The sequence below is a fragment of the Mustela nivalis genome (assembly GCF_964662115.1).
Source record: "Mustela nivalis genome assembly, chromosome: 9".
NCBI classification, from domain to species: Eukaryota; Metazoa; Chordata; class Mammalia; order Carnivora; family Mustelidae; genus Mustela; species Mustela nivalis.
The window spans coordinates 28,224,752-28,238,140 of NC_139028.1; the positions used below are offsets into that span (position 1 = coordinate 28,224,752).

General features: G+C 38.6%; 1 protein-coding gene across 2 annotated transcripts in view; it reads left to right on the forward strand.

Moving 5' to 3' along the window:
- The window catches only part of CHEK1 (checkpoint kinase 1), a 34,267-nt gene that overhangs the window by 8,201 nt on the left and 12,677 nt on the right, over positions 1 to 13,389 (forward strand). For both annotated transcript variants that reach the window (XM_082683853.1, XM_082683854.1), the window contains 2 exons: positions 10,819 to 11,007; positions 11,863 to 11,967. In XM_082683853.1, coding sequence (XP_082539979.1) covers positions 10,819 to 11,007; positions 11,863 to 11,967 — 294 coding nt within the window. The remainder of the gene's footprint in view (positions 1 to 10,818; positions 11,008 to 11,862; positions 11,968 to 13,389) is intronic.

Sequence of the window (13,389 nt, forward strand, 5' to 3'; positions counted from 1 at the left end):
CGATTTGCTAGTATTTTGTTGAGAATTTTTGCCTTCATGTTTATCAGGGATATTGACCTGTAGTTCTCTTTTTTAGTGGGTCTTTGTCTGATTTTAGAATGAAAATAAGGTGGTCTCATAGAATGAGTTTGGGAGTTTTCCTTCCATTTCTATTTTTTGGAACAATTTGAGTGGAATAAGTATTAACTCTCCTTTAAATATTTGGTAGAATTCCCCTGGGAAGCCATCTGGTCCCAGACTTTTGTTTTTTGGGAGAGTTTGGTTATTGATTCAATGTCTTTGCTGGTTATTGGTGTAAGTTTTCTATTTCTTCCAGTTTAGGTTTGGTAGTTTATATGTTTTTTAGGAATTTATCAATTTTTTCCAGATTTCCCAATTTGTTATCATATAATTTTTTATAGTATTCTAATTATTGATATTTCTGTGGTGTTGGTTGTAATCTGTCTTTTCTTATTCTCATTATTTATTTAGATCCTTTTCTTTTCTTTTTGGTAAGTTTGGCTAGGAGTTTATTAATTTTATTCTTTCAAAGAACCAGCTCCTGTTTTCATTGATTTGTTCTGCTGGGGTGTTTTTGTTTGTTTCTGTATCATTTATTTCTTCTCTAATCTTTTTTATTTCCTTTCTTTTGCTGCCTTTAGGCTTCATTTGTTCTTTTTCCAGCTCCTTTAGGTGTAAGGTTAGGTTGCTCTTGTGAGATTTTTCTTGCTTGTTGAGGTAGGCCTGTATTGCTGTATACTTCCCTCTTAAGTCTGCTCTTGCTGCATCCCAAAGGCTTATTTGTGTTTTATTATCATTTGTTTCCATGTGTTTTTTTATTCTTTAATCTCCTGGTTGACCCATTCATTCTTTAGTAGGGTGTTTTTTAATCTCCATGTATTTGTGGTCTTTCCAAATTGTTTCTGTGATTCACTTCAGGTTTCAAAGTGTTGTGGTCAGAAAATATACACGGTGTGATCTCAGTCTCTTTGTATTTGTATTTGTGACCCAGTGTGTGGTAAGTTCTGGAGAATGTCCCATGCCCTTGAAAGGAATGTGTATTCTGCTGCTTTAAGATGAAATGTTCTGAATGTATCTGTTAAGTCCATTTGGGCCAGTGTGTCATTCAAAGCCATTGTTTCCTTGTTGATTTTCTGCTTAGATGATCTGACCATTGCTGTAAGTGGAGTGTTAAAGTCCCTTGCTATATTACTGTATTATTATCAATGTGTTCCTTTATGTTTGTTATTGTTTTACATATTGAGTGCTCTCAAGTTGGGGGCATAAATGTTTATACTTGTTAGGTCCTCTTGTTGGGTAGACCCCTTTATTATGATATAGTGCCCTTCTTCAACTCTTGTTACAGTCTTTGGCTTAAAATCTCATTTGGCTCAGGGCACCTGGGTGGCTTAATTGGTTAAGCATCTGACTCTTGATCTTAGCTCAGGTTTTGATCTCAGGGCTGTGAGTTCAAGCCCCATTTTGGTCTTCAGGCTGGGTGTGGAGCCTACTTTCAAAAATAAACAAAACAAAATCTCATTTGTCTGACATAAATATTGCTACTCCACCTTTCTTTTGACTTCCATTAACATGATAAATGATTTTCTGTCCCTTCGATTTCTTTTTTATTTCTAAGATTTTATTTATTTGACAGGGAGAGACATAGCCAGAGAGGGAACACAAGCAGGGGGGAAGGGAGAGGGAGAAGCATGCTTCCTGCTGAACAGGGAGCTGATACGGGGCTCAATCCCAGGATTCTGGGATCATAACCTGAGCAGAAGGCAGATGCTTAAGCACTGAGCCACCCAGGTGCCTCTGTCCCTTCAGTTTCAATCTGCAGGTGTTTGTAGGCAGCATATCCATTCTGTCTTTTTTTTTTTTTTTAAGATTTTTATTTATTTATTTGACAGACAGAGATCACAAGTAGGCAAAGAGGCAGGCAGAAAGAGGAGGAAGCAGGCTCCTCGCTGAGCAGAGAGCCCGATGCGGGACCCAATCCCAGGACCCTGGGATCATGACCTGAGCCGAAGGCAGAGGCTTTAACCCACTTAGCCACCCAGGCGTCCCCCATTCTGTCTTTTTTATCCATTCTGACACCCTGTGTTTTTTGATTGGAGCATTTAGTCCATTTTCATTCAGGGTAATTATTGATAGATATGAACTTAGTTCCATTGTATTACCTATAAAGTTGTTGTTTTCTGGAGATTTTCTCTGTTCCTTTCTAGTCTTTATTGTTTTTTGTCTTTCCCACTCAAAGAGTTTCCTTTACTATTTATTGCATGCCCATTTAGGTGGTCATAAACTCCTTTAGTTTTGGTTTGTCTGGGAAATTCTGTATCTCTCCTCCTATTCTGAATGACAACCTTGCTGGCTAAAGTATTCTTGGCTACATATTTTTCCCATTCAGTATGTTGAATATATCATGTCACTTTCTTCTGGCCTCCTAAGTTTCTGTGGGAGAATTCTGCTGCTAACCTTATTTGTCTTACTTTATGAGTTAGGGATTTCTTTTGTCTTTCTTTTTTAGGATTTATTCCCTTCTCTCTATATTTTGCAGATTTAACTGTGTTATGTCTTGGTATTGACCTGCTTTTGTTGATTTTGATGAGCTCTCTCTCTGCCTCCTGGATCTGGGTGTCTATTTCCTTCCCCAGATCAGGGAAATTTTTATTTCATTTCCCTATTATTACCTCAAATAAATGTTCTGTTCCCTTTTTACTCTCTTCTTTTGGGACTCTTATGATACAAATATTATGTTTGATGGAGTCACTGAGTTCTCTCCTTCTACATTTGGGATATAATATTTTTCTTTCCCTCTTCTTTTCAGCTTCATTGTTTTTCATAATTTATCTTTTGTATCACTTATTTATTCCTCTAATTCTTCCATTCTTGTGGTCATTACATCCAGTTGGTTTCAAATCTCAGTTACTACATTTTTCATTTTGGCCTGACTAGTTTTTAGATGTTTTATCTCTGAGGTAAGAGACTCCCTTGTGTCTTCTGTGCCTTTCTCAAGTCCAGCTGATATTCTTAGGATTGTTGCTTTAAGTTCAGGCATATTTTTACCTGTTTCAATTAGTTCCCTGCCTGTGACCTTTTCTTATTCTTTCTTTTGGGATGAGTTCCTCAATCTTTACATTTTGTCTAGATCTCTCTTTTCTTCTCTGTGTTAGGAAAGCCCATTATGTTTCCCGCTCCTGAGATTAATGGCTTTATAAAAAGAGGTCCTATACTTTCCAGGGCCTGGTGCTTTAGGAAGTATCTCTGAGGTATGTTGTGTGCTCTCTGTGGCTGTATTTTGATTGCTCTTTCCCTTGGGTCAGTCCTCTGTAGTTTCTCTTGCCTGCAGTGGGGAGTGTTTGGACCTTGGCTAGAGTGTGCTGAGTTTGACCTAGGTATGTTTTGGTCTGCTTGTTAAAAGGCACCAGATGCTGTTTCCACTAGTGCTGAAGCTCTGCAGAACATTCTAGTCAGTAGACTTGGTGCATGTGGGGGATTTGTGCTGGTCTTCTGAGGGAGGGGCTTGCTGCACCGTTCTTAGGCACACTTGTCTGAGAAAAGCAGCACCTTCAGAGCACAGGGTGGGTGAGGCTTGTTGTAAGCAGTTCAGGCCACCAGTGCTGGTGCTGTGCTGCTTACCAAAGTTGGTTTATGCTGAGGGGCAGGAGAGAGAAATGGCACCAGCCCCCTCCCTCGTTTCTGGAGGGGAGAGTTCATACCCGCCACTGTCCAGGAAGCCCTTCCAGAAGAGCATGTGTCCCAGGCATCCCACAGATCCGTTCCTTCACCTTGTCTGTGTCTGGGCTGTCTGCCCGCTGGCATTGCAGTGCACCTGTGTTCTATCCCAGGTAGGCTGGCTGAGTTTTAAAATTCCAAACTTTAGGGCGCCTGGGTGGCTCAGTGGGTTAAGCTGCTGCCTTCGGCTCAGGTCATGATCTCGGGGTCCTGGGATCGAGTCCCGCATCGGGCTCTCTGCTCAGCAGGAGCCTGCTTCCTCCTCTCTCTCTCTCTCTGCCTGCCTCTCTGCCTACTCGTGATCTCTCTCTGTCAAATAAAAAAAAAAAAAAAAAAAAATTCCAAACTTTAGGGACCTGGCATGGCATGGACCTATGCTGGTCCTCTGGGGGAGGGTATCACTGTGCTGGATTTGATGCAGGTTTGTCCCAGAAGGGCAGTCACACCAAAGCACAGGGCATGGAGTTTGGAATAAAGTGCTGCAAAGAGCCCGTGTCCATGTTAGTTGTCCTCAGCAGGTGTCTCAGCACCTAGACTGAGGGGCAGAGGAGGGAAATGCTGCCCGCTGGCTCTTTTGTTCCTAGAGAGCCAATGCCCGCTCTCCCCGATGGCACCAAGAAGGGGAACTGTCTCCCATTATGTACCAGGAATTCTCAGCTTGCACCATCTGCTTCCAGGTTATCTGCCCTCCTTCTCCCTGGGAGCACTGCAGCACCTTTAGGGCTCCACACCAGCCATGCTGCATACCTCTAAAACTCCAGTCTTCGGCCTCACTGGTCATTAAAAACTCACAAAAATCAACCCTTCTTGTTTTTCCCAGTCAGGCTTTGGGGAAGCGTTTTCCATGTCTGATCTCCCATGTGCTCTTCTCTCTCTGTCACCCCTCTCTTTTACCAGGGCTCCCTCCTCTCTGCAGAACTGCAGTCCCCAGATCTCATCTCCCCAGATCACATCTCCGTACCTCCTACCTTCCAGAATGTGGCCTCTCTCCTTCTAATTTTTGAGTTTGTTCTGTCAGTCCTTAGATTGATTTCTGGGTATTCAGCATGAATTGATATTTATCTTGCTATGTTCGAAGGATAAAGCAAGCCTACGGTCATCTTACTCTGCTGTTCAGCTCCATCCTGTTTGTTCTTTTTAACCTGTGACTTGCATGGAGATGCAGAGAGTTTAGGTATATTTCATGGATGTCATAAAAACTGAGAGGGATGGATGGTGAAAGTATTAGCTTATTGAGTCAGGATCAGAAAAGATGACAGAGGGGTGGTTGTATGGCTCATTTGGTTGAACATCTCACTCTTGTTTTTGGCTCAGGTCATGATCTCAGCGTCGTGGGATTGAGCCCCACAGAAGGCTCTGTGCTCAGTGGGGAATCTGCTTAAGATTCTTTTCCTCTCCTTTTCTCCCTCCCCTTCTTGTGCTCTTGCTCTCTATCTCTTTAACATAAATTATAAAAAAAATGACAAACGTCAGCAGCATGAGGCAGTATTTTTTTTTTTTTAAAGATTTTATTTATTTATTTGACAGAGAGAGATTACAAGTAGGCAGAGAGAGAGAGAGAGGGAGAGGAGGAAGCAGGCTCCCTGCTGATCAGAGAGCCCAATGCGGGACTCGATCACGGGACCCTGAGATCATGACCTGAACCGAAGGCAGAGGCTTAACCCACTGAGCCATCCAGGCCCCCGAGGCAGTGATTTTTGTGTTTTTTTGTTTAATGCTCGTTTAATGCATTAGAATAGTTTAATGCTCGTTTAATGCATTAGACTCGCAAATAGTAGATTTTCAGAAATATTTATGGAATGAATGTATACAGCAGGCCAGAGAGGTGAGTTGAGTTTAACAGGTTGTTTTCCAGTACAGAAATATTTGAAGTCCAGGATAAATACATTTGAATGGTATTCTCTTTGGTAGCAAAACAGTTTAAAAAAAAATTTACTAGACAGCAGACTTCATATTAGTTACCTTTGCGATGCAGTCATGAGAAAAATAAGGTGGTATTGTTGAGAATGAGGAAGATAGCAGTCCAGTACTGCTTTGTTGAGGCCATACTGGAAATAATGGGTTCCCTGGGACACTACCATAAAAGGCATATAGATATATGAAGTGCTTTTACAGGAGAGTGACCAGACTAGTTGGAAGGGCCACAAACTGTAAAAACAAGGAATAATTAAAGGAACCCAGGGGAAACTTAATAGTGGTTAAATGCATTTCTTCAGACCATGTGAGTAAAGACTACATGGAAGCACTGGGTTAGTGCAAGTGTGGACTCCATTGTTGGATCTATCCAAAAATTGAATAGGTTGCTTTGGAATGTAGGAAGTTTGTAATGTGAAAATCAAATGCTGGAGAGAGAGAGGAGGAAGCATGCTCCCTTCTGAGCAGAGAGCCCGATGTGGGACTCCATCCCAGGACCCTGAGATCATGACCTGAACTGAAGGCAGAGGCTTGACCCATTGAGCCATCTAGGCATTCTAGATCAAAGTATTTTTAAGATCTTGTCCAACCCTAAGGTTTAGTGTTTCTGGCAGTATTTTTTACCACATGTCACTGTACTTTCTTATCAGCCTCCTAGCCTTTTCCTGAATTCTAATTGGCCTTCATACTAGGAGATGAGTTAAGGAAAGCCAGTTATTTAATAAGTAATGGAGATGTGAATATGTAATAACATTTGGAATATGAAAACTTTGTTTTCATACTAAAAATCTGTTTTTTTTTTCTTTATAAAAATACTAGTTAATGAAGTAAGGTGGAAAGTATAAAGAAGAAAGTAAAAAAATATCACCAGAAACCCATCAATCATTTATAACCACTGTTAATTTTTTTTTAAATTTAAAAAAAATTTTTATTTATTTATTTGACAGATCACAAGTAGGCAGAGAGGCAGGCAGAGAGAGCGGGAAAGCATGTTCCCTGCTGAGCAGAGAGCATGATGCAGGGCTTGATCCCAGGACCCTGAGATCATGACCTGAGCCGAAGGCAGAAGTTTAACCCACTGAGCCACCAAGGCGCCCCAACCACTGTTAATTTTTGATGATTATCTTTTAGATAAACATTTATTAAGCTGTCTGCCTAGATGCCCAAGATCCTCCTTTGGTTATTTAGGCTTCTGCAAGTTGCTTTATAAGGCAAATAGCAAAATTTTAGATAATTCAGAAAATTCAGTGTATGAGGAAAAGGAACTGAGTAATTGATTGGTGAGTCCCAAGAAATGAGAGCACAGTTGGAGAATTCCTTTATTTTCCATTTTTTGTTCTATTTCTATTAACTTTTTGAATGCTAATAGACTTAAAAAAATTTTCCTCCTCTGCATTATTTACAGTTAATCCATTTTTCTGTTTTCTGGGTTGTTTCTATGTTGTTGTTTTTTTTTTTATAAAAGATTTTATTTATTTATTTGATGAAGAGCACCAGCGGGGGGAACAGCCGACAGAGGGATAGGGAGAAGCAGACTCCCCACTGAGCAGAGAACCCAACATGGGGCTCGATCCCAAGACCCTGGGATCATGACCTGAGCCCAAGGCAGATGCTTAACTGACTGAGTCACCAAGGTGCCCCTCAATGCTAATAGTTATCCTTGATGGTATACTTTACAGTCAATTCATCTCCTTCCTCATCTACAAATTAAGACTTTTTTTTTTTTTTTTTTTTTTTTTGAGTTAATGTGGGTTTGGGGGAAAAAGGATTACTTTTTTCTGTTAGAGGCAGTACAGCATAGTGTTAAGAGCTTGGGATTTAGAGTCATTTGAACCTAGGTTTAATCTAGGCCACCTCATAGTGGGTGTATAGCTGTGGGCAAGCTGGCATTACGTACCTTCTCTCTCCTTACTGTCCTTCTTTATAAATGGTGATAATAAGAGAATCTATTTGGGTTGAAGATGAGGGAGATATACATATCTTTAGCCACATATGTATAAACTTAAGTTAAGTTATAGAATATATGGTTTTTTAATATGCATGTGGGTTTTATTTTTCAGGACGTTATTTTATTTTGTATTTATGTTACATAAAAACGTTTACAGTTACTTAAAACTTAAAAAAAAATTTAGGCATAGGGCTCCTGGCTGGCTCAGTTGGTAAAGCATGCTACTCTTGATCTTAGGGTTGTGAGTTTGAGCTCTATGTTGGGTGTAGAGCTTCCTTTTTTTAAAAAAATGATTTTATTTATTTATCTGAGAGAGGTGCCTCGTTAGCGCAGTAGGTAGCGCGTCAGTCTCATATTTATCTGAGAGAGAGCATACGTAAGCAGGCAGAGGGGCAAAGGGAGAAGCAAACTCCCTGCTAGGCAGGGAGCCTAATGTGGGCTTCCATCCCAGAACGCTGAGATCATGACCTGAGCTGAGGGTAGACGCTTAACTGACTGAGCCACCTAGGTAGGTACCCAGGCTGTAGAGCTTACTTAAAAAGTTCAGGCATATGAAAATTTATATAAAACATATATGATACAGTAAAATAAAAATAAAATAACTACCTGTATACCAATCTGGCTTAAAAAATAAAACATTAGCATGCCTAGGTGACTCAGTCAGTTATGTGTCTGCCTTAGGCTCAGGTCATGATCCCATAGTCCTGGGATGGAGCCCAGCATCGGGCTCCCTGCTCCTCAGGGAGTCTGTTTCTCCCTCTGCCGCAGACCCCCCTGCCTCTGCCCCCCAACTCATGCCCTCTCTCATGCAAAAATAAATAAATAAAATCTTAAAAAAGCTATACATAAGTACATTGCTCAAAACAGTGGTGTAAAATAGCAAAACGCTGGAAACAACGTAAATGTCTATCAACAATGGAATAGATAAATTATGAAATGGATGATTTATAGGTACAAGTAATGACATGGGTATGTTTCATATTCATACAAGTATGCTTCTATTTATATGAAGTTCAAAAATATGTAAAATCAAATATATTGTTTAGAAATACAAATATGGGGAAAATCACACAAAAAAGAGCATATTAAAACAAAAATCAGAATGGTAGTCACTTCTGAGAAGGTAGGGAAGGGAATATATTGAGGGAAGTAATTATAGGGGATTTCAAAGGAAATATATATGTATATTTGTTCTTGCTCAATATTTAACATATTTACTATATCATATATGTTTTATATAAATTTTCATATGCCTTTCATAGTCTTTTTAAAAAAGAAAACATTACAAATATAGTCCAAGTCCTGTGTATTCCTTCACAAATGTATTCCCTTTTTCTCAGAGATAAGCACACTCCTCAATTTAGAATTTATTATATGCAGGTCTTTACAACCATATGTTGCAGACATATGGAAACAACAAAATTCAAGGAATGTTACAGTTACCTATTAGCATTTTAACTGATAACTTGCCACTCTTAATCTCAGTGATTTGTCAAGATTGTGTCATATATAGCTATTAAAAGGATAATTAGAGTAGCTGCCTCCCAATTGAAATTCAGGTAAACATCATCAATGTCTTACATATTATATTGTGTGGATATACTTGATTTTCAAAGAATCAAAACCCTATTTTAGGACATTAAAATTGTTTCTAGATTTAAAGAGATAGAACAGCAGTATCTGTTCTGTAGATTTGTGCACAGGTCCAATTGGGTTGTGTTATAATGGATATTTGCTATGGCACTTGTCTTTTTTTTTCACTTATACCCTGTTCCATGTCAATACTACAGATAGTTTTGTTTTGTTTTGTTTTTAATGATTGTATTTATTCCAGAGAGAGAAAGCAGGGAGAGGGGCAAGGGGGGAGGGACAAGCAGATTCTGCAGAGTGGGGAGCTGGGCACAGGGCTTGATCCCAGGACCTCAAGATCATGACCTGAGACACAACCAAGAGTCGGACACTCAGTTGACTGAGCCACCCAGGTGCCTTTTTTAAAAAAAGCAACTTATCAATATAGTTTTCATTGTATACATGTGCAATAAGATTTTACCATTTCTTTATTGATGGATATTTAAGCTATTTACAGATAATATTGCTAGGAATATCCTTTTGTTTGTGAATTTTAGGGAATGTTTCTGTGTTTATGGTCCTGGAAATGGGAATTACTAGTTCAAAGAGTGACTATTTCAAAATTGCTAGATTGCCAGATTGCCCTCTAAAAAGGCTGTACCATTTTACACCTTGGTAATAGGGGGACTTCCCTCCCTCCTAAGATTAGATTAGAGTCCCTTGCTATAAGATCTTGTAATGCTTTGTATTTTTATAACTTTTTCAATGGCTGTTTATTTTTAATTTTCAGTAATTTATTTACCTGCATTGGCTAGCACAGTGTCACTCAGTTATGGTGAATATTCACTAAGGACAGAATAAGTTGAAAGTCCTGCCTACAGGACATTTGTTAAAGATGGGAAGGAAGTTAGAAGAAATTTTTGTTTTTCTGTTTTTTTTTTTTGTTTTTTTTTTTTTTGTGCAGTGTTCCTTCTTTTCTAAACTTTGACAAGAAGTTCTAGTGGTTTGTGGATCTTAAGCTTTGGTACATCTTTACATATTTTCTTCCTGTCAGCTGGGTTTATTTGCTGCTGAGAAAGTTGTGCCTGTCATGTTATTGGTGTCTCCTTCCTGCCCTCTGTACAAGTTGATGAAGTTCTTGCCTGTGCTTTCAACCACAACTAGAGTGCCCTTTTTCCAGAAGGGCAATCCCTTTTGACTCGTTTCTTTCTTTAACCTAGTCCAAACTGTTTTGTATATTGATGATTTTTCTCTTAAGTTAATAGAAGCAATGAGGTCTTTTTCTAGTTTTAGTTATGTGATATTTTTTATTTCTTCTTTTTAAAATTTCTTTTTTGGGGTGCCTGAGTGGCTCAGTCATTTAAGCGTCTGCCTTTGCTCAGGTCATGATCCCTGGGTTCTGGGATAGAGCCCCTACATCGGGCTCCCTGCTCAGTGGGGAGCCTGCTTCTTCCTTTCCCTCTACCCCTCCCCCTGCTTGTTCTCTCTTGCTTGTGCTCTCTCTAATAACTAAAATCTTTTAAAAAAATTATTTTTTGTCATTTTAAGGTAGAAAAGTGCTATACACTTTGTAAGTAATACCAGTGATTTTCCAATAAAATCTTAATTCCTTTAAGTATATCTATTTATAAAACATTTTTATCCAGTGCCATTCAATTTTTCCTTTGGTTTAGATAACCTCAAAATCTCTGACTTTGGCTTGGCAACAGTGTTTCGGCATAATAATCGTGAACGTTTATTGAACAAGATGTGCGGTACTTTACCTTATGTTGCTCCAGAACTTCTAAAAAGAAAAGAATTTCACGCAGAACCTGTTGATGTTTGGTCCTGTGGAATAGTACTTACGGCAATGTTGGCTGGAGGTAAGAGCTCTTTAATCCTGATGGAACTCCTGTCCTAGGAAAGCCAGATTTGTTATACCAAAATAAATGAAACAAACCAAGGGAAACCATATTTATATGATAGTTTTTTATTTTGTTATTTATTTATTTGACAGAGATCACAAATAGGCAGAGAGGCAGGCAGAGTGGCAGGGGAAGCAGGCTCCCCTCTGAGCAGAGAGCCCAATGTGGGGCTCTGTCTCAGGACCCTGGGATCATGACCTGAGCCGAAGGCAGAGGCTTTAACCCACTGAGCCACCCAGGCGCCCCTTTATTTTATTTTTTAAAGATTTTCTTTATTTGCCAAAGGGAGCACAAGCAGGGGTGTGGGAGAGGGAGAAGGAGACACCCGCTGAGCAAGAAGCCCCGTGCAGGACTCGATCCTAGGACTCTGGGGTCATGACCCGAGCTGAAGGCAGATGCTTACCCGACTGAGCCATCCAGGCATCCCGTATGTGATAGTATTTTAATAGTGAATTTATTTATAACTAAGTTGGAACTTTGAATCCCAAAGCTTTTTAAAAATGAGGTATGTATAGCTATTATGAGACTGGCGCGCTGCCTACTGCGCTAAGGAGGCACCTGGTATGTATGAAGTATCACAATAGCAGCCTCTCTAAGATTCATGTGAATAATTTTGGAAATGGTAGAGCAGAATTGGTTTATCTTTGAAGTGCCTCTAAAATTTACGTGAGTTGGCATTCTTAGTTTGAAAATCATATTGAATTAATTTGGTGGAAACTTTTAATGGGTTTGTATCGTTGACTATTTTCCTTTAAAATCTTTACTGTGTGATAAAGTGAACACTCAGAAAACTGAGACTTGTTTCTTTTTTAGAATTGCCATGGGACCAGCCCAGTGACAGTTGTCAGGAATACTCTGATTGGAAAGAAAAAAAAACATACCTCAACCCTTGGAAAAAAATTGATTCAGCTCCTCTAGGTAACTGGATTGTTGATTGAAAGTACTGATTTCTTAGATAATGAAGCCTGGTGATTGAATTTTTTCTTTATATATTTTTCTTTCTAGCTTTTAAATAATCATGTAAGTAATCTATGATCCTTGCAAGCAGATTAGAAAATAGTATTAAAAAAAACAACAACTGTATAAGCCCAGCACTCAGAAATAGCTTTTTTTAATATTTCGATATGCAGTTCTACACTGTTGTAAAGATGTATAACAAATATATACGTTTGCTATATATGCATATTATTTGTAAGTATGTATGTTTCTATAGAAAATGAGATCACACTACATATGCTATCTTGTAACCTATTTCTTTGCCTTTATGCTATAGTCATGGACATTTTTCCAGTGACTATAATTTTAGGTCTACATTATTGTTTTTAAAGGCCGTGATGGAATATTACTATGTGGGTATGTTTACTATATTCATCCAATTCACTTTTTTTAGAGATTTGTATATTTTTTAAATTTTTCACTCGTTAAAGACGTATGATATGATCATCCACATAATGCACATACCTTTAAATTATTTAATTAAAAAACAAATCCAGAAGTGTTAGGGATGTAGGCAGTTTTTAATTATTATGGCTTAGTTGGCCAAATTGCTTTTTAGAAACTTCGTACAATCTCGTTAGTTAATATTTTTAAATTTTTAAATTTTTAAAAAGATTTCAATATTTATTTATTTATTTAGAAAGACGTTATTTTGAAAAACTTTATTTATTTATTTGACAGAAAGAGAGAGCACGCATGTACAAGTAGGGAGAGCAGCAGGCAGAGAGAGAAGCAGGGTCACCACTGAGCAGGGAGCCTGACTTGGGGGCTCATCATCACCTGAGCCAAAGGCAGACACTTAATTGACTAAGTCACCCAGGCCCCAAATAGTTATTTATTTAATTTTATTTATTTATTTAAGATTTATTTATTTTCAAAAGAGAGAGTGCACATGGTGTATGCGTGCAATGGGGAAGGGTAGAAAGTGTTTTCTGCAGACTCTGCACTGAGTGTGGAGCCCAGCATCAGGCCTAGTCTCAGGACTTGGAAATCACAAACTTAGTGGAAACTAGGAGTCTGTTGCTTAACAGATTGAGCCACCTAGGTATCCCTGTAGTCACTATTTCTTATCTTTATTTTAAATTTAATATCAGTGAGGTGGTATAGCCATTGCTAGCTTTTTGTCCATTTTTGTGGATGATCTGTTTTACTCACTGCTACCAGGGAGATTTTCTTAATACTTTATATGAGTTGTTTTTTTTTTTAAACATTAATATCATTAGATCTTTGCATTTGTTACAGATATTTTTCACAATTTGCCATGCATTTTTATTTTGTTTATGCTGTTTTCACATGCAGAAGTTTTATATTTTTATTCAGATTTACTATTTTTGTGCTTTGTGG